Raw genomic sequence first — 22109 nt, 5'->3', positions numbered from 1 at the left:
CTTTCTGAAGTAAATAATGGAAAATAACAGAATAGCATCTGTTTGTTATAAGAGCAGATACTTGGCAAAACATGAAAATATTTCTCCTAGCCTGCCTGAAAAAAAGATATTTTTTACTTGCAGGCCGAAGAATCACCGTATTCTATTAATGCCTTCCACTCTCTCCACAGACTTGCCTATAATTCGCTCAAATACATATTCCCATCTGTAAACTCTGTTTGATACAAAGAGAGGCTTTTCAGATTATATTGATATTTTTGTGTATGTGACAAAAACTGGTAAATGTAGCTCAAACAAACTGTGCCCATTGTGGGGACTTTAGAGTATTTTATTTTTTTATATTCCTCTTTTTTCAGCACTTCAAAGCTGATTACATTCAGGTATTTGTACCTGAGGCAGTGGAAGGTAAAGTGATTTGCCCAAAGTCACAAGGAATGACAGTGGGAGTCAAACCCTGGTCTCCTAGTTCATAGCCCGCTGCTCTAACCACTAGGCTACTCCTCCACTACTTATGTTCAAACATGGGGAGTGTTTTTAGAGCTTACGGAGGGGGGAGAAGATTTGCAAATTTTATCATAAATACTTTGGGACTAGAATCAAGGCTAGACAAAATGTTGCTCTTTCTACTTGTATTCACCTCCAGTAGCCTTCAGACGCAGATATATTTACTTCTATTCAAGGCTACTGTGGCCATGCAGCTTCCATTACTTCTTTTTGGGACGTGATCTTAACATGTTTTAAAAATCTTCCTTTTTTAAATTTGTGCTTTTATTTATGAAATATCAAGACTAAATACATGGTTCAGAAAGTTACCATTCTCACAAATGCAAACTGTTACATTTACATAATACAACAAACATTTCTATGGACAAAAAGTCAATGGTGCTTTCCGAACAGGAGAATAAGCAAAGATTTGTACTCCTTGATCCTCATTTTAATCATGGACATCTAATAATATAATATAATCTAAATGTAGGAAAGTCCAAAGAAATTTAACGGTTAAAGAATCCAGTGAACTTATCTTAATTAATATCCAAGGAAGCTTGTGGAAGTATGCATCCAACATAGACCATGAAGATCTCTGATTAAGGGGAAAACCCAACATTTCAAAGCTCATTAAAATACTGAAACATTTACACATTTATCCAAATAGCAAGCCATGATTCCTTATTTTTTTTTTTAATTTTTAATTTTCAAATTTCACATAATTACGTGTAATTATTTCTAAATAGAAAATGGTACGTAATCTTTCATATACTTTTTCATAATTACAAACTTCCATAATGTCAAAATGGCTCGAAAAATTACATAATTATTATTCTGGTATCTAACACAGCATTTGCTTGGGTATTTCAATATATAACGGGCACCTAAACTAAGGACCGTTTCTCTTATAACTAAAAACTCTTTTCTGCATTGCTGTGTTAACTTTATCACATCAACAGCAAAACAAACTCCCTCTGTTACCAGGTGCAATAGCCCTTCTTATAAAAAGACAGTAATTTACCACAGATGCATGTCCTAGTGAGAAAACACAACAAATAAGATTGATACAATGCCTACATGCTAATAAAATACCTTACCTCTTTACACACACAAAACCAACCTTCACCAAGTACAGGAAGACCACAAATTACAAATATGGAGCCAGAAACTGGAATGAAAACCCAAAAAAGCCACTCTGCATGCAGTGCAAAACTGAAGAAATGGAAACAGAAATATAGCACCTAACATAGTCCCAGGATTTGCAATAATGCACACAAACTAATCCACACAAAGTTACAGCTGCATTATGGAACACATTCAAACAGTAACAACTCTATCTATGAAAAGGCAACATGACAAATATTAACCCAGGCCCTAAACACTAATACACCTCCTATTAGGAAAACAGAACAAGCCAAGCTGCTATAGATTCTCATGCAGAAATCATTTTAAAACTATATTAATAAATGTTTCAAAACAGCTGATGAACAGAATAACATCCAACAATTAAAAACCCATAAAAATTATTTAAAATTCTTCAAACACCAAAATATTTCAAAACAGACACATCACATAATACCCTATAATTTAAAGTGGAAGTCAGTCAAGAAAACTAAACTTAAAAAGCCACTGTTACCAACCCTCTCCACTATTCCTTTTCCTTGCAGGCCAATAGCACATACCAGGAGCAGCAGTAGATGCTGCAGCTCTATCTTCATGGTCCTCTTCCTCAGGGCCCACAACCAGACACTCACATTCGACCAGTCTCTCTCACACACGTCACACACACCTGACCAGTCTCTTTCACACATGTCACATACACCTGACCAGTCTTTCTCTCACACATGTCACACACCTAACCAGTCTTTCTCTCACACACCTCACGCACCCCTGATCAGTCTCTTTCTCTCATTCACACACATGCTCTCTCTCTCTCCCTTGGACTAGTTCTCACTCATGCACCCACCTCCCTAGTACAAATGGCAGCTGAAGTAGCCCCCTCCTCTAGACCCCGAGAACGAAGAATCGAATTGGTTGCGGGGACTAACTCTGCTCTTTCTCTTGTCACTGATTGCCGGCTGTGCTTCATTTTGTTCCGGGCCTGTGCTTCTGCTGCTATTTTATGCAGAATGGTCTTCTCTTCTTCCCATATGCCTCACTGTACATCACTTCCTGATCTGGGCTGTGGGGATGGGAAGAAGAAAGGGCCATGCTGCTGATGTTACCAGCTTTCACTAATACTGCTGCAGTTCCTGCCCGGACGGAGCATCAGCAGTGTTAGTGGAAGAATATGAGTGTCTTGCTGCGATGAAGGAGAGAGAGAGGGAAGCGCAACTGGGGCAGCAGGACATCGGAAGCTGCAATACATCTGCCGGTGCTTGGCGACACATTGATGTGTTGCAACTCTCACTGGTTGAGAATCGCTGCTCTAGGTAATAGTACGTTCTCCATTTAGTCTTTAATAAAAAAAAAAAAAAAAGAAGCAAACAACTTCCATATATTAACAACAAATGCTAGCAAAACGAGTGGAAGATAGCATGTTCAATATAGTGTTACTACAACCTTCTCAAAACAAAAGGCTTCTAAAATATCTAACAACATTTTTGTTCACAGGGAGTAGTCAAGCACTAAAAACAAGGGTGAATATGGTATCTTACTTGAATGTGCAAGATGTACATAATGATATATAAAACATTCAAGAGCACCTGTTTACAGTTATCTAATTTGCTGTATATATATCACTGTAACTGGATTTATCACAGTATTTAAACATTTTTTTTCTGCATGTATGTCCCAAAACAATAGTGAAAAATTACAAACTGCCAGCTTCTATTGTAGTCCACAATTGAAAAAATACTTACCTGATGGATAATACAAAGCAGGGGTTTTCAAATGGAACCTATAGTGCCCAAGAGAAGATCTTGCAGTGAATGCTCGACACTGGTGTTTCGGCATTCTAGATGCCTGCTTCATTCACTAAAAAACTAAAACAAAAAGCAAGTATAAAAACCATATATTGAAAGAATCACTCAGTGTGTATATAGGACTGGCCTTGATAGTCTTGTGCATTATTATTATGTATATCTAGCATGCTTGAGTATGATACTATATTCACCTTTATTTTTACTTGATGTGAACAAACAACTTTTGTTTTGAGTAAGTTGGAACAACATAGTGTTGTAAAATGCTATATTTCACTCCTTCATTCAGTCTTGCCATCACCTATGAAGAAGGGGTCTATGTAGTCTTGAAAGTTCACTTACTACAACGTTTTTGAGGTACTGTTTATTGGAGCAACGTAAGAATATCCCATTCAACAAAGAATCTGTTCTTTTTTCCTTAGATCAATATGACTACCAGAATGCTTTAATGAAGAATATTGTGAAAGATTCCTTAATAATTTGTATAGTATTTTTGAAATATTACCTATATTTTATGTCTCTCAAAACTAGAGAAAAGTTCACTCTGTAATTTGCATGTTCAAACTGCATGCATTGTATAATTGATTTTGTCTTGAATTTGCAGACCTACTTCATTGGCTTGGGAAGTAAAGAAGATGTCTCCAGGACGCCATGTAATTCCAAATTCATCGACAGATAGAATTAGTGCAACATCAGGTGCTCGAAGGAGCCTAAATTTTGGGTATGAAGGTGCAAAAGTCAGCAAATAAAAAAATATTCATTATTTTAATTTTATCATTAATCTTTTTCTGAAATATTTTGTTTGCCTTATGCCATATATACATACAGAACAAATATAAGAAACTATGGGATCAATTTTCAAAAGGTTTAACTGACTAGTTTTGGAAGTTAGATGGTTATAACTACTCTTTGTAAAAATGTTCTCCTTCCAATAGGATAAATTTAGCCTTTTCAATTCACAAGATGGGTAAATTTAGCTGGGCAAAAAAGGGGAAGATCCAGGAGTATTCCTATGGTGGGCTTATGGTTTAACATGGCAACCACAGTTGCTCAATAGCTGTCCTCAATCTAGGCGAGCAAATTTTGCCCAACTGAATTTAGGGCAAATTTCTACTGAAAAGCTAGCCAATTCGTTTCATCTGAAAATGTGGCTAAAAATAGCCAGCTAAAATGAGCTTGTTGTTTTCGCTGCTCACTGTCTCTCTTAAAATTGATCCCTATGTTGTCAGCTATTTGCAATTTGTATAGTTGACTTAAACTAGTGGATTGGATTAACTACTATAATGTTTGTGTTCTAATTATAATAATATGAATTTAGATAGCACTATTCGTCCAAAGTTGATCTCAACATATTTTGATTTAAGTTTTTTTTTGATCCAGCAATTCTGCTTGCTCATTTGAGCTTCCAACTCAATCAGAACTGGCCTCTGCTCATCTATGACAACATGAGCCTTAATTCACAACTATTCAGCAATTTCCCCCTGCCCTGTTTTTATATCCCTCTTCCAACTCTGTCATTGTAGCAACAGCCCTCAGCCAGGAGCCACAAACTGTGGTTCTCTCCAGCTCCCAGCTTAATGTGGATCCTAAAGCCTGACCTCTACATGATGCTATTGAGTGATAACTGATACTCCGTACGCTAGGGACTGTGAATGTTGCCTCTGTCAGCTTGGGGAGCATGTGCCTGGACTAGGAATCAAAAAACAAGTTCTTCTGCATTGCAGTACAGAATGCTTGCCAAGGAGACACTGGGCCAGCCACTTAACATATTTTATAATTTATATTACTTCAGAATCATAAAAGTAGCTTTATTAGGGTTACTTGTTGCTGAAACTTTTTCGGCACTGTGTCACAGTTGTTTTTTTGGATGAGGTTGGGTGAAGGAGAAGGAACATTACTGGAACTAATGGTCCTCTTGCCAATCAGGTCTGTTGTGTCCTAATTGCATGTGACTTGATTTAAAAGGGTTAACTAAAAATTAAAGCATCTCATAGAACTCTAAGGCAATTATTGCAGCTAGAACTTATCTGCTTCAGAAAATGGAGCCTCCCATTTTTAGCTTTAACAAATTGATCACTCCATCACCCAATAGTCTTATTATGTTGGTGTTCTAATATTTTGTAGTTCCATTAATACAAATGTTATTTTTTCAAGGTACAAAATTAATGCAGCCTATTTAGGGTATATTTTCTCTTTATTTCTTAGTCAATATGGAATATTCAGCTTGCTTTTTGAAGGAAAGTTAATAATTTATATTTATTCTCTTGTATTTCAGTCTTGATCTTAATGTACTTTGCAATCAGAACATGCCAGGTATACAAAAGCAGCCTCTGCTGGGGTAGATATGGTAGTGCATAGCATCTTCACCATGGATAAAAGAGAGAGCACTATTGTAATTTTTATCACATAAATCGAGGCCAGAATCAGAAGCTATTTACTGAATCAGCTTTCTGTTTGAATGTATTATATATTTTTTAATGATACAAAACCCTCTTGTAAATGAGATTAACCAAATCCCTGTTTGTGTAGATAAGAGCAACAAATAAAACTGACAAGTTCTATAAAAATGCTCATACTTAGAAGAGCTCAATTTTGCTTTACTGTTATTTATTATTCTTGAGCAATCCGGCAAGATGAAGATAAAAATCAATACATTTCATGTTCAGTGTTTAATAAGATTAACAGTCATTTCTTTTCACAAAATAAACAAAGGTCAAACGCTATGTAATTGCTGTTTAAAACAGCTTGTAAAATTGACTGCATATGCACCTTTAGTGTTTGGCTGTTTAGGAAGTAAGGTATTGATTAATAAAGATGAATGTGATCTGAGATTATTATATTTGATGAACCGTACAATTTATATGAGATTGAAAGGCAGAAAATGTTTAATAAAACATCACAGCCCCAATCGAACATGCTGTGAAATGCAATATGAAAGGAAAGCTTCAAGCAGTAGCATTTCAATTGCTAACAATTAACAGCAACAGTGTCTGGTACTGTGGGAAGATATTTGAGCAGCTAGCCTTGATGAGCACATATACATAGCTACCCTAAATGTAGACTCCATGTATTAGGCCTGGAAGTCTTGAGAGCATATAAAAAAAAAAATTACTCTGATCGCTTTAGTTAAGATACTCAAAGCCAGGTCACAATAAAAAAATCAGTTTAACTACAGGGTGGCCTAGCATACATTGAAAGCTTAACTCCAAAATAATTATTACCAAAATTATTTCATTAAAAAAAAAAGGGGGGGAATCTCTATATCTTCTGTCAGACTACGAAGCCATGTGACATTTTAACTGAGAAGTTTTTGAAAACCAATTTATTCGAGAGCTCTGTTCAGATCTTTTATCTAGTCATGTGTTGCCTGCATGGAGGTCTTTGTATCAGAGATGGGTGATTTAACCATGATTCCAGACTGCAGTCTAAATCTGGATTACTGAACAAGCAGAGCTGTATTAATTGCATTCTCAGAATGCCTAGAAATAATTCAGGAAAAGCTGCACGAAAATAATACAATTAAGGACTTCCAAGTAAATTCAACAAATAATTGATCATTTTTCAATGATCTAAGATCGTGATCAAGAAAACTTCACCCATTTAGTATCAGCTAGATTTTGGGCAGTACTTTAGATCATGATCTGAAATGGAGATTAAGGGCCTGATTTACTAATGTTATTTTACCCATTCCAAGGACAATTTTAAAAGTCATTTATGTGTGTAAATTGGTTACAAATTGCTTTCCCACAGTATAGATAATATGGCATGTACTTTTAGACTCATTTAGGGGATGTGTTCCCAAAAGTGAATAGGGAACAATATAGTAAGGACAATTGATGAGAAATGAAAGTGCTCAAAGCAGTAATGAAGAATGAGAAAAGAGAATGCGGAAGAAATAAGGTACTAAAAGAGATGGGATAGAATTACTATAGAATTATCAAGTTACTATTGGAATAATGACCACATATTTACAGTATTTTTAAGACAGTTTGTTCTAAAGTGAACTGTAAAAATGCTGTACTTTGTGTTTGTGTGAACAGCTGTTAAAATTATATAATGTATTTTTCCCAAAGACAATCAGGATGGCAGGCCTTGCACATTGGGTAACATCATTGGATGGAGCCTGGCATGGAAAAACTGTCAAAGTTTTACTAGAACTGACTGAAGCTCACTGAGCATGCCATTACACTGTGCCATCCACACAGGGTCCTTTCAGTGTCTCTCTTTCCACGGAGCCCGGAGGTCACGGTTCAAGCGTCTCTCTCTTTTTTATTTTTTTTCTCACTGGTTCAAATATTTTCATATTTTGCCTCTGTTTGGCTGTTGAACACAGGATCCCATGGTCTTTCTCTTGTAATCCTTAGGTAAGGCTTTCCATTGGTTTTTCTAAGTTTCTAAGTTTCCATTTTGTTCCATCGAGTTCGATTTTTTTTCTCCCTTTTGTTTTGTGATGACATGTCTAGCGGGTTCCAACGGTGCCTTTGATGTGGCAGGAAAATATCTGTCATGGACCCCCATGATAGATATGTCTTATGCTCGCGGGCATATTATGCAAACTGGGACTGCATGTGTTTCCTTATCTGGACAATTGGCTAGTCAAGAGATCATCTCAGGCTGGAGCCGAGGAATCGATGCGCATGTTGTAGTTACTAGGGTTTGTCATCAATTACCCCAAATCTCACCTCAGCACATAAACTCCAATTAAGGTGATCGGAGCTCTGCTAGTCATGACTCAAAGATCTTCCTCTCGCAAGAAAGGGCCATCATTTTGATGGTCTCAGAGGAGGAAATTCACATATTGAGGCTGTTTGGTCTCATGGCAGCAATTGTGCATATAACTCCCATGGTACTTCTAACTATGAGAAGACCCAATGGACCTTGAGATCTCAGTGTCTGCAGGTTATGCATGATCTCTGGGACAGCATGCAGATCATCCAGTTGCTCAGGGACTCTTTATCCTGATGGCGAGACAGTTCCAATCTGATCAAGCAAATTACTTTCTAAATTTCTTGATCCAAATTGTCCACATGACAGATGCACCTGATTTGGGAAGCTCATGCAGATGGACTCTGCTCCCTGGTTCTTAGTCTGCCCAGGAAAAGCTACATTAGATAAACTCTGGGCGATTTGGTACGCTCTGTGGGCTTTCAGAGATCATCTGTCCAACAAAGTTATACTTGTCCAGACAGATAACCAAGTAGCAATGTACCTTCTGTGTCAGGAGACCATCCAGCTGTGGGGCTGGGCCATCTCTCAGGAAATAGATCTCAGAGCTACTTACCTGGCTAGCATGGAGAATGAGTTGGTTCTTATAACCACACGAATAGTCCATGAACCAAGGAGTAGCGAACCAGATCTTCTGCCACTGGGGAACTCCAGTGGTGGATCTGTTCTCAATTCCTTGGAACAGAAAGGTCCAACTCTTTTGCTCCAGACCAGGGATGGCAAACTCCGGTCCTCGAGGGCCGCAAACAGGCCAGGTTTTCAGGATATCCACAATGAATATGCATGAGAAAGATTTGCATCCAGTGGAGGCAGTGCATGCAGATCTTTCTCATGCGTGCTCATTGTGGATATCCTGAAAACCTGGCCTGTTTGTGGCCCTCGAGGACTGGAGTTCGCCATCCCTGCTCCAGACTAAGGGCACACGGTAAGCCTTCTGAACACAAAACCTCCGATTCCGCTAGTGGTGAAGATTTTGTTGAAGCTCAAAGAAGAGAAAGGGGGGTGGGGGCATGATTCCCATAGCCCGATTTTGGCTTACATAGATTTGGTTCCCACTCCTGCAGGAGACATTCATCAGGAAACAATCAGGATGGGGTTTTACCAGATCTCATCTCTCAGGATCAAGGCAGATTGTGCCATCCCAACCTCAAGTCCCTGTCACTCATGCTTGAATGTTGCGAGGTTGATTCTCTACCCCCTTAATCTCTTAGAGGATGTGTCTTGTGTTCTTTTAGCTTCAAGAAAGGCTTCCATTAGAAAGTCCTATGGATTGAAATGGTGAAGGTTTGCTGTGAAAACATAAATAAAGCCATAAACTTTAGATGTCTTTTGTGGTTTGATTTTATATATTTAGTTATCTTTATTATTTACTTTTGTTATATTTTGACATTTTTAAAATATTTTTGTATAATAAGTTAATGTTTGTTTGTCTGAGTTTCTCACTAGATAAACGATTTTGAAATCGTTTTTTATTTCATTGTGTGCTTTTTTTACCCCGCACACAATCAAGCTATGGAATCTTTTGCTAGAGGATATGGTCAAGGTAGCTAACAGTGAGGTTCAAAAGAGGATTGGACAAGTTCCTAGAGGAAAAATCCATAAATAGTTATTAGCCAGGTAGACTTGGGAAAGCCGGCACTTTCCCTGGGAATGTGATACAAGAAATAGATTAACTATTGGGGATCTGAGGGGTACTTGTAACCCAGACTGGCCACTATCAGAGACAGAATGCTGGGCTCGATGGACCTTGGTCTGACCCAGCATGATATTAATGTTCTTTCTCGTGCTCCACACAAAAACTGCTTGATTACCTTCTATATCTGTCTGATGCTAGTCTAAAGACCAAGTCAATAAGAGCTTATCTTAGTGTGAGTGGAGCATACCACTGCTATGTTGAAGATAAGCCTATCTCTGTACAGCTTTTAGTTGGACACTTCATGTGGGTCTGCTTCATTTGAAGTCTCCCCTCAGACCTCCTGCTGTGTCATGGGATCTCAGTGTGGTTTTGTCCTAGCTGATGAATGCTCTTTTTGAGCCACTGCACTCTTATGATCTGAAGCACCTGAGCATGGGATGTCATGTTTTTGGTGGTGGTCACTTCGACTCGCAGGGTTAGTGAGCTTTAGGCTGTAGTAACTTATCTATCTTACACCAAGTTTTCCATTATAGGGTGATCTTGTGTACCCATCCTAAGTACTTGTCTAAGGTGGTGTCTAAATTCCAATTCAACCAGTCAATTGTTCTTCCAACGTTTTCTCCCAGGTTGCATGCTCACCAACATGAGCAAGCACCGCACAGTTTGGACTGCAAGAGAGCTTTGGCCTTCTACCTAGAGCGGACTGAAGCCCATAGGAAGTCCACCCACCATTTTGTTTCTTTCAATACAAACAAGTTGGAGATTGCCATTACCAAACAGACTTTATTGGCTAACAGATTGCATTTCCTTCTGTTTTGCCTAGACAGGCTTGATTCTGCTGTGCCATGTCAAGGCTCATTCTATCTGAACCATGGCACTGTTGGTGGCTCACTTGTGATCAGTCCCCAACAGGAGGTCTGCAAGGCTGTGACATGGAGTTTTCACCACTCATTCACATCATATTATTGTCTGAACGGGGATGGCTGATGCGACTGTAGGTTTGGTCAATCTGTCCTTCAGAATATGAGTTGTTGAACCCAAATCCGTCTCATCTAAGGCCTTTTGCTTTTGTTCCAGGCTGTCCCTCACAGTTAAGAACAAAACGCAAAAAGGTTTGTTGCCAACAAAAACATTATTCTTGTACCCATTGGCACTGTTTGTTGTTGCCCCTTTTTTTGTTCATGGTAGCCTGTAGCTGGATATTACCCATGTGTGAGAACTACCATCCTGCTTGCCTCAGAAAAAGCAGAGTTGCTTACCTGTAATAAGTATTCTCTGAGAACATCAGGATGTCAGTCCTCATGAAAACTGCTTACCTTCCCGTGGGGGTGGTTTCTCCATGTTTTCATTTATTTTTGTGCTAAATACAAGGAGCCCTGTGTGGATGTGTAGTATAGTAGCAAGCTGTGGGCATGCCCAATGAGGATCAATCAAAATTCTGTAAACTTTGATAGTTTTTTCGTGCCAGGCTCCATTGGATGTCACTCCATGTGTGAGGATTGACATCCTTCTGTCCTCTGAGAACACCTGTTACAGGTAATCAACTCTGCTTATCCTTTACTCCACAAATGTATAATAATGATTTCTTTGATCCTTCTTTGTGTAGGGGTCCCTCAATGACTATCCCCAGCACTCGACTTGCTCCTTCAGGTGTAAGCTGGGCAGATAAAGTTAAAGCTAACCATGGAAATACCTCAGACAGTTCAGAGCATGTAAATTCACAAGCTAATGTGACTGTATCAACACAGATGACATCACGAAAAAATGGCAAGTGTTATCCAATAATGTTTAGTTGCTGTTACTATACCATAAAGTCATAAGAAAATAGTTTAAATGAAGTATTGTGATTACAAACCAAAATTCTCTTGTTAAAATGACATCAGTTTTTCCTGGGCTGAATATTTGTGGTATACTTCATTTTTCACAGTTCTCTCTTTTTAAATTAAAAAAAAATAGAAAGGGGGCTCTTGTGAGTGATTTGAAAGACTTTATTTTTATTAAATCTATACTTATTCAGCTAGTTAGGTAGGTTTACACCAGAGCAAAAATCTGTGTTGTTTTATTATGGGGTATTTTCCCACTGTTTCCTGTTTCAGGGAACAAGAGTCCTGACATTATTTCAAAACCTTGTCTCTGGCTTGATACTCTGTTAGGTAGATCCAAGTAATGGAAATGTTAATAAAGATTTCCCTTAAAGGTTACTTTCTCTTCTTAAATCCCTATATCACATAAGTTTAGCACATCAGTGCTCCTTAGAGATAATGTGTTGGTAAGAACAGTTATTTATTTTGTGAGAACAGAGCAACTCAATAACTTAGACAGAGATATATTCTTTAAAAAAGGATATACTTTTATTACACATATGAGGAGCAATGTTTAAAAATAGTCTTGTCTTAGATATAGAAAGATAGGTAACAAATAGAATGGCCTTACCATATACGAATTAATAGCCAATGTCGACATGGTCTGCCATGAGTTAAAATGACAGCCTTGAGTACCAATTTTTTATTGTATTTATACTTTCATTTGACAATTTATGGCCTACTGTCTTAACAACACATGGACTCATAGTCTTAACATCTCAGAGACACATGAACTTATGATCACATATATAAATCCAAGATTTTAGGTACTGAATTTATCATTAAGCTCTAGTGTGTATATTCTTATTAAAAACTGTATAAAAGCCTCATAAGAGGAAGCAATATAATTAAAGTTGGTATATTTTTCAATATTTAAGTATTGTAATATGCTGTCATATGTATATGTATAATATATTTATCCCAGGACAAGCAGGATGCTAGTCCTCACATATGGGTGACGTCACTGACTGAGCCCTATTGCGGGAAAAACTTCTGTCAAAGTTTCTAGAAACATTTGACTGGCACTGTGAGGCCACTGAGCATGCCCAGCATGCCATGATATTCTCTGCCACAGGGGTCTCACTCTAGTCTTCGTTTTTCCACGCTGCTATAAGCATCACAGTTATCGGAGCCCTCTGAGATTACTCTCAGTTTCTGACTAAAAAAGTCATTATTTCAACATCTCTTCCTCACTGGATCTCACTCATTTCTCTTCTTCACTGGCTGGTGAGGTATTTCAGCGTTTATTTTTTAATAATGCTATTTCAAAATTTTCTCAGTCATCGACAGCTGTCGATGTCACCATGGCGTCGGGTTTCAAAAAATGCCCGACCTGTAATCGCACAATGTCGATCACAGACCCGCATTTAGAATGCGTCGTCTGTTTGGGTGAAAAACACGACATTTCCTCCTGTCAGCAATGCCAGGAAATGACACCAAAAGGACGAAAATTACCACAGGAAAAAATAGAACAACTTTTTCGACTATATTTGATTCCTTCACCATCAACTTCATCGAAATCGTCACTGGCAGGAGCTCCCAAGAAAATTTTGTTAAAAAAAGCGCTGACCGGACGGTTCGGGAGACAGATCCTCGCCAACACCGTCGACGGTATCGATACGTTCGGCTACGGAGGTAAGGCCTAGACATAAACATCGTCATCGGCATGCCTCAACATCACCGACCGTATCCTCCCATGAGGAACCGAGCGAAAAACAGCCTAAGCACAAAGATACTTCGCTGTCTCCTAGGCCTCCCTCGGTAGAACCGGCTCCACCGCAGGTACTAATGTCTCCGCCTCCACCAGTGTCGAGCGTTCCCCCAGTACCACAAGACTTGACATTATTCATCAAAGAAGCGGTACTGCAGGCCATAAAGGAACACCTACCGGTGACTACACCGATGCCGGCGATAACGTGCAACAGCCACAGAGAGTAAATCAGGGGCCTAGTGTAGGTTGTGTGTTTTTACAGTTGTGATGGAAAATAGGAAGATTAGAATGTCTTTGTGGTTTTTATCTCCATTCATATTTTATGTTTCTGTGTAAATATGGTCTTTTATGTTAGAAATATATCAGAAACCCATTTAGCAGTTTGAAAAATATTCATGTCTTCCATTGTGCCTCTTATCTCATGCCCATTTTTTTATTTTTTATTATCCCTCCACATAACACTGGTCTAACTAAATTCTTATTCTCCCTGCTTATTTGTCCTGTGCACTCTGGTCCACCTCTATTCATTCTATTTTACTCTCTGCAGCTATTGTAACACACCACAAAACGGTGTTATTGGATCATTGCTAACTGTGATACCTAGCAAGATTTCTCAGTAAAATAGATTTTAGCTCTTGTTTCCATTTTGATGAATTATTTATCTGTGTTGGATCTTTCCTCTTTGTTTATATCACAAACTGAAGGTCCTGAGACAAAATTCCCTCAATAGACCATTAGTTATCAAAAATTAATTCTTCTTTGTTTATTATGATGTACAAAATCTATTTCTTTTCATCTGTGAAATTAGCTGTTTTTCTAATGTTCTTCATAAATAGTGTTTTTCATTAATGTTTTAATGCCCATTTCACATCTATTTCCTTTGCATGGTCTGCACAAATAGTTGTTAAATTGTCATGCAGTGTATGGCACAATAGAGCCATAAAGGATACATTTTCAAAGAGTTGGAGCTGGATTCCTAACTCCAAAGTTAAGTACATAACATTAGATTTATAAAAGTTGGTGTTGAAATTACACTGCTTGGACAAACGACAATTTTGGCTCATAAAACAGAAATTCATTTTCAAAGTATTAGGAATCCAAGATGTCAGCAGCCCAAGCTGCTGATATCTTCTGACACTGCTGAGGTGGAAATACTCCCAAAATGTTTTTTTCTAAGCATGCACTGGGATTCCTGGGCAGCTGCAGCAGCACGAGTCTCCTAAGCCTTTTTTTTTCTTCTATTTACGTGAAAAGTCGTGCTTTGGTAAAAATTTTATACAGTACTGTTTTATTTTTTTGTTAATGTTTTTGCTTTTCGTTTAGTTTTAATGAACACATTTTATTTTGTTCCTTTAAAAATTCTAAAAATTGAGTTTGAATTGTCATTAGTTCTTTTTAGAGTGGAGGACAAAAAAAGGGCTTCAGTGAGTCATCTTACTTTTTTTTCCACTTTTGTTCATTTTAATAAACATTGATAAATTTGTGGGAAAAATAAAGACTGAAAACAAAGGTCCCTATCTTATTGTTATATTCAATCAGGACATCAACCTCACAGTAAGCTAAAAGTCCATTAGGTTAGGGTTTCAGTAGCTTCCTTAGCCAATTTTCAATGTGCTTTCATAGAAGAAATCTGCAAAACTGCTTTCCAGTTTTTCGTTATTCGTTACTGCTTAGAAATGCCTCCCATCTAGACAACAGTTTTGACCAAGCAGTTTTCAAGAGCATATTTAAATAATTCCTTAAACTCTCATCTAGCCTCTATAAAACCAATGGTTTGTATGTTCCACTGCTGATGCAAAAACATAACACGCAACTCTCAGCTTGGGAGTTCCCTCTGGTGAGACTATTTACTGTCCTTGTTCGCAGAGAAAGCAACGTTGTTTACCTGTGACAGGTATTTTACATAGACAGCAGGACAAATCAGCCACACAATCCCACCCACTTTCCCTGTAGAGTTGGTTTAGTTTGCTGTAAAGAATGTTTAAAAATACCACCTTGAAATCCCAGATAAAATGTATATCATAAATTAAGAAAGATCAAAAGACGATTAAGCAATTATCAACATGTCTAAACGATACTGTAAAAGAGGCTATCAAATTCTAAAAGGCATCGTTAAAAAAAAAATAGAAATTGGGATCTAATGATGAAAATAGGAAGGCAAACAAGCAGTCAAATTAGATATAAAACCCTAACAAAGCAGGCCAAGAGAGACTTGCCAAAGAGGAAAAATCTAATAAAAAAAAATGCTTCGTGTATTAGAGACAAAAAAAAATCCGTGAAGTCAGTTGGGCCATTAGTTGGCTGGGGAGTAAAAAGGGGCATTAAGGGAGGATAAGGCCATAGTAGAAAGACTAAATGAATTTTTTGCTTCGGTATTTACAGAGAAAGATGATGGGAGGATATCCACACCTGAACCAGTTTTTTTAGATGATGACTTGAAGGAACTGTATTAAGTTAGTGTTATTACTTTGTATGTAAGTGGTAACCTGCTGAGATTGGTGGATCAGCAGGCTATAAATTGCTTAATAAATAAATCTGAAAGAAGTGCTAGAACAAATTGACAAATTAAATAGTAGCAAATCATTGGGACCTGACAATATGTACCCTAGAGTTCTAAAGGAATTCAGCCATGAAATTGTAGACCAACTACTAGTGATTTGCACCCTGTCATTCAAAACTGCCTTTACCCCTAAGGACTGGAGGGAAGCAAATGGAAAACCAATTTTCAAAAAGGGCTTCGGGCATCATCTGAGTAACTACAGACTGGTTAGCCTGATGTCTGCACTTGATAAAATGGTGGAAAGAATATTTAAGAACAGAATTACTGGTAATATGGATAAACATGGCTTAATGGGGACAAGCCAGCATGGATTTAGCAAAGGGAAGTCGTAAGGACATAAGATTTGCCATACTGGGTCAGTCCAAAGGTCCATCAAGCCCAGTATCCTGTTTCCACCCATGACCAGTTGTCTTAGTAACCTATTAGAATTCTTTGAAGGAGTAAATAAGCATCTAGAGAAAGGTGAGCCGATTGATATAGTGTATTTGGATTTTCAGAAGACGCTTGATAAAGTTCCTCATGAGACACTATTCAGAAAACTAAGAAGCCATGGGATAGGCGGCATTGCCTTACTGTGGATTGGAAACTGGTTAAAAGATAGGAAGCAAAAAGTAGGACTAAATGGCCAGTTTTCTCAGGGGAGAAAGGTGAATAGTGGAGCGCTCTAGGAATCTGTCCTGGACTTCCGTTCAACTTATTCATTATTGATCTGGAAAAGGGGAGTGACAAGTGACGTGATCAAATTTGCAGGTGATAAAGAGACATTTACAGTAGTTAAAACACAAGCAGACTGTGAGGTACTTCAGAAAGACCTTGCAAGACTGGAGAACTGGGCATCTAAATGGCAGATTAAATTTAATATGGACAAGTGCAAAGTGATACACATAGGGAAAATAATCCTAATCATATCTACACAATGCTGTATTAGTATCGCAGTTGTGAACCCTAATGCTGCAACGTGGTTGATGCAGCCTAGTAAGTAAGCCTATTAGGCCCATGCTGTCAGCTGGCGGACACGCCCTAGGCTGAGACTGAGCTGGACCTTCACCTATACCAGCCCTGTTCCCCGCAGGTTGAGCACTTGTATTGCAGGGGCTGGCAGGTGAGTGTCCCTAAGGGCAGTCGGAAAGAGAGAGTCCAGAGCTGGGCTGAGGTAAGGGTGGGCAGCGATCAGACAGTTACCAGGTTTAGGCCAAAGTTCATGGCAGGCAGGGATCAAAGAGAAGTCAGGGTCTATAGCAGGAAAGACAATGGTCCCGGTCCATAGCAGAGGTCAGTACTAGGGGTAGGCAAGAGGATGGTCCAAGTCTGTAGCAGAGGTCACCACCAGGCAATCAGGCAGGCAGAGGACCGGGACAGTGCAAGGCAGGAGGTAGAGATGAGGCAAGGCAGAGGCTTGAATGAGGCATGATCAGGAACATAGCAGGAGAAGCCATACGCACTGCAAGGCTACAGGAGTACCTGTTGCTGAGGCACAAAAGGAAGAATGGCTGGGGTTTAAATACCCACCTGGAAAACATCAATAGGTGCTGGTCTCGGGCTTTCCCACCACAGAGCCTACATCAGTTATTGCATGGCGTGTGTGTACACCTAGGGGCAGCACTGGGAAAAAGGGAGGCAGAAGCTGGCAGCGTCCATACTGTGAAGATGAATGCATGGCATCGTGCTGGGCTGCCGGGATACTCTGGTGAGTGCAGCGGGTCATGGGGCCTTTCTGTGGCCTGCCAAACGTTACAATTAGGAGTAATTACCCAGTATAAAGGATCTTGAATTCATTGTGGACAGTACTTGAAATCTTCAGCTTAGTGTATGATGATCATCAAAATAAGAAAACAATGCTAGAAATTATTTGGAAAGGAATGGAGAGTATCGTAATGCCTCTATATAGATCTATGGTGCAACCACATCTTAAGTTTTGTATGCATTTCTGGTCTCTCTTATTTCCACAAAGATATAGTGAAATTAGAAAAGATACAGAGAAGGGCAACAAAAATGGTAAAGGAGTTGGACCTAAGTCTGCCCAGTAAGGTGTTTAGGGTTTTAAGAGCCGCTCCATGCAGGTGACCCCAAGGTTAAGGAGGTCCCATCCAACTCGTAAAAGCAGGTGATGGCCAGACTTCCCCTGAGTTTAAAAAGGATGTGGCTGAGTTCCTGGAGGAAAAATCAATGTTTTAGCCAGGCAATTCTGGGAAAGCCACCACTTTTTGCTGGGAGAAAACAATAAGGAATTGGATCTACATTTTGGGGTTGAGCCCCTCTTGAAGCTAGGATGGAACCTTCTCTGAAGAGAGAGCGGTTTTAAGTGGTGTACCGCAAGGATCGGTGTTGGGACCGGTCCTGTTCAATATCTTTGTGAGCGACATTGCGGACGGGATAGAAGGTAAGGTTTGTCTTTTTGCGGATGACACGAAGATCAGCAACAGAGTGGACACGCCGGAAGGAGTGGAGAGAATGAGACAGGATCTAAGGAAACTGGAAGAGTGGTCGAAGATATGGCAGCTCAGATTCAATGCCAAGAAGTGCAAAGTCATGCATATGGGGAGTGGAAACCCGAATGAACTGTATTCGATGGGGGGGGAAAAGCTGATGTGCACGGAGCAGGAGAGGGACCTTGGGGTGATAGTGTCTAATGATATGAAGTCTGCGAAACAATGCGACAAGGCGATAGCAAAAGCCAGAAGAATGCTGGGCTGCATAGAGAGAGGAATATCGAGTAAGAAAAGGGAAGTGATTATTCCCTTGTACAGGTCCTTGGTGAGGCCTCACCTGGAGTACTGTGTTCAGTTCTGGAAACCGTATCTACAAAAAGACAAAGACAAGATGGAAGCGGTACAGAGAAGGGCGACCAGGAAGGTGGAGGATCTTCATCGCATGACGTACGAGGAGAGATTGAAGAATCTAAATATGTACACCCTGGAGGAAAGGAGGAGCAGAGGTGATATGATACAGACTTTCAGATACTTGAAAGGTTTTAATGATCCAAAGACAACGACAAACCTGTTCCATAGGAAAAAATCAGCAGAACCAGGGGTCACGATTTGAAGCTCCAGGGAGGAAGATTCAGAACCAATGTCAGGAAGTATTTCTTCACGGAGAGGGTGGTGGACGCCTGGAATGCCCTTCCGGAGGATGTGGTGAAGACCAGAACTGTGAAGGACTTCAAAGGGGCGTGGGATAAACACTGTGGATCCATAAAGTCAAGAGGCCGCCAATGAAGAGTGGGTGACTCACCAGAATGACAGCTACTGCCTGGAGACAATACCCTTATTCAATAAACATACACATGCTTACTGTGACTCCAACATCGCTCTAAACTTCAGCAAGAGGAAATGTGGAAAAATGGATTTAACACTCACAAAGAGGGGAGTAGCTGGCTTGTTACGGCGGTTACTACCCCAAACCAAATAAGCCTGATACTTCACCTTCAATGCATGTACAGCATAGTTCTCTGCTTCAACGACAGGGGAGAAGAAAAAAGGGTTCGCACTCACAAAGCGGGGAGTAGCTGGCTTGTTACGGCGGTTACTACCCCAAACCAAATGTGTCTGATACTTCACATTCGATGCATATCCAGCATGGCTCTCTGCTTCAACGGCATGGGAGAAGACTGATACATCACGCATTTCCAGCATAGCTCCCTGCTTGAACAGCAGGGGAGAAGAAAAACAACCAATAAGGACTGTATAACATAGTCTGGGTAAAACAAATAAGCATGGGTGTAGCTTGCTTATTGCGGCGGTTACTACCCCTACTACCCCTAACTAATCAAGCTAGATATTTCAATGGTGGGGGTGGAAGGTAAATAGAACCAAGAGCTAAGAGAAACAGATAAGTATGAGAGAAAAAATGTGTGAAGCTTGCTGGGCAGACTGGATGGGCCGTTTGGTCTTCTTCTGCCGTCATTTCTATGTTTCTATGTTTCTATGGATGCTGGTCTCAATGGATCTATGGTCTGACCCAGCATGGCATTTCTTATGATCTTTGGAGACTCGCACGCAGCGGTACGTAAATGGTTTGGAAGATTACCCCTAAAAGACCAATTTTAAACAAACATTTGTATTATTGAAGGCACTCTGAAATATTCGCATTGTTTGTCAAGTATCAGGTGTACACTTCAGAAATGATCAGTTGTGGAGGAACCCTGAAAGTTGTGCAATTTTTGATTTTCTATAATAGTATATCAGAAGAAAATGCATTCTGAAGGTTTAAGTCCATGAGGATTCTGTGAGGTTAATATAAAAGGCTGGCCATTTAAGTAAATTACAGGGTCATTTTCCAAGGTGCGATGGCCCATTATCGCAATGGTAAAATTAAAATTAGGGGGAGGGGTTTAGGGAAATGGGGTGGCGGCACCACTGCCGGTGATAATGTTTTGCACATTATCGCCAGCCGTAGCGCAGGAAATAGCACCACCTTTTAGCATGGCGCTATGGGGGCAATAGTGTGTGGCACGGCCATACCGCCGTGATGCGGCTGGCTGCACACTAACTCCCCCTGCCCCCTTTACCGCGGCAGCTCATCATTCCGCAGGGAATGGTGACTCTAGCCCTTAGTTGGATATAACTTAAGCTAAGTTTCAAGATATGTTCAATTTGCAGCTTTGGCAAGCAGGAGATCAGGAACGATGTTCACCAATATATTTAACAAGGAGATCTTCAAAGACACAGTGAAAGAAGTAACCGCAATGGCTTCCTCAGGAGACAGTCACACCTGTCTGCGTCTCTTGTGGAAGCCATTTAAGATTGTTTCATCTTTTGCCATTGCCGATGCAGCCAAAGCAAAACACGGCTGTGTCAGGGGGACTAATGCTACTATAATAATTCTTGCTATATTGGTCTGCATAAGCAAGATATGTCTGCCTGACAACTACAACATTGAATAAATAGACTGTTACTAGTTTATCACTGTCTCTTGTGCCTGTTGATGATTTACTTGTTCTGACACACCTCTATATATTTCTTAAAGATTATTTTATCTAGCTGAATTGATTTTTTTGTGAAGTTGAAGGAAAATTGCTAGAATTACTAAAATCATGTTAATGCAATTTTCTTGATTGTAATCTTTGGTCCCTAGGACGAAAGGATGCAGATGGCTGGGAAACTGTGCACCGTGGAAGGCAAGTTCGCTCTCGACCCACAGCACTGATATTGAAAACTTCTTTAGCTACAGAAGCACCCAGATCGAAAGACGACAACGATAAAGAAAATGTATGGCATAGGCCATCCGAGACGCAACAGAAAATTGAACCAACTGTTGAAGTTATATCTGGAATTGATGAACCTGTGGCCAAAGATTCATTATATCCATGTGAGCATCCTCTCAGTGAAAGAATTCAGGTAACATGAAAGCTGTAACTATTTTATTTTACTTAGTTTTATGGTCATCTTTGAAATGTATTTGTGCATGTATTGGACACATTGTAACATACATAAAAAGATTAAATTAGCACAAGTTTGCAAGGGGAATTTGCAAAAGAAAAGAGAATTTAAGGAGGAGCAATGAGGTTTTAAGGAAAAGCACATTTTTTATGAAGCTGACTTGGGGAGAAGTGATAAAACCACAAAAATGTAGGGAAAAATGTAGGGAAAAATCATACAATGCAAGGGAAACTGCTACAGTTCTCATCCACTTCCTATATACATTTCTAAAATGTAGCTAACTCGTAAAAGCAGGTGATGGCCAGAGTTTAAAAAGGATTTGGCTGAGTTCCTGGAGGAAAAATCAATGTTTTAGCCAGGCAATTCTGGGAAAGCCACCACTTTTTGCTGGGAGAAAACAATAAGGAATTGGATCAACATTTTGGGGTTGAGCCCCTCTTGAAGCTAGGATGCTGGTCTCAATGGATCTATGGTCTGACCCAGCATGGCATTTCTAAAAGCTTAAACTACGCTGGACACTACGCTGGACACTAAAAGCGTAGTGTCCAGCGTAGTGTCCAGCGTAGTTAAAACTTAGTTCAGAAATCCAGTTTAGTTTAGAAGATTCTCACAGCAAGTAAGATCCTTTGCCTAAAAGAGGACCTATTTCCTTTGTTCATATGCTGAAGATGCTTAACTGTAATTACACAGAAGAATGCATGTGTATATATTCATAAAAAGGTTAATTAGCATAGGTTTGAAAGTAATGGTCAGTGGCATTAATCGTTAAGGTAGTCCTCTTTCTAAATGGTTGCAAATAATTCTGAGACATATTTATCAATTAGCATACT

General features: G+C 39.5%; 1 protein-coding gene across 4 annotated transcripts in view; it reads left to right on the top strand.

Annotated features, from left to right (window-relative positions):
* SCAPER (S-phase cyclin A associated protein in the ER) overlaps positions 1–22109 on the top strand; it is a 440399-nt gene that overhangs the window by 58222 nt on the left and 360068 nt on the right. For all 4 annotated transcript variants that reach the window (XM_029575230.1, XM_029575228.1, XM_029575229.1 and 1 more), the window contains exons 6-8: positions 4012–4128; positions 11375–11535; positions 20975–21237. In XM_029575230.1, coding sequence (XP_029431090.1) covers positions 4012–4128; positions 11375–11535; positions 20975–21237 — 541 coding nt within the window. The remainder of the gene's footprint in view (positions 1–4011; positions 4129–11374; positions 11536–20974; positions 21238–22109) is intronic.

This window comes from Rhinatrema bivittatum, chromosome 13 (genome assembly GCF_901001135.1).
Source record: "Rhinatrema bivittatum chromosome 13, aRhiBiv1.1, whole genome shotgun sequence".
NCBI lineage: Eukaryota > Metazoa > Chordata > Amphibia > Gymnophiona > Rhinatrematidae > Rhinatrema > Rhinatrema bivittatum.
The sequence above is the reverse complement of the archived record's forward strand: the minus strand, read 5'-3'. Positions and strand labels throughout refer to the sequence as shown.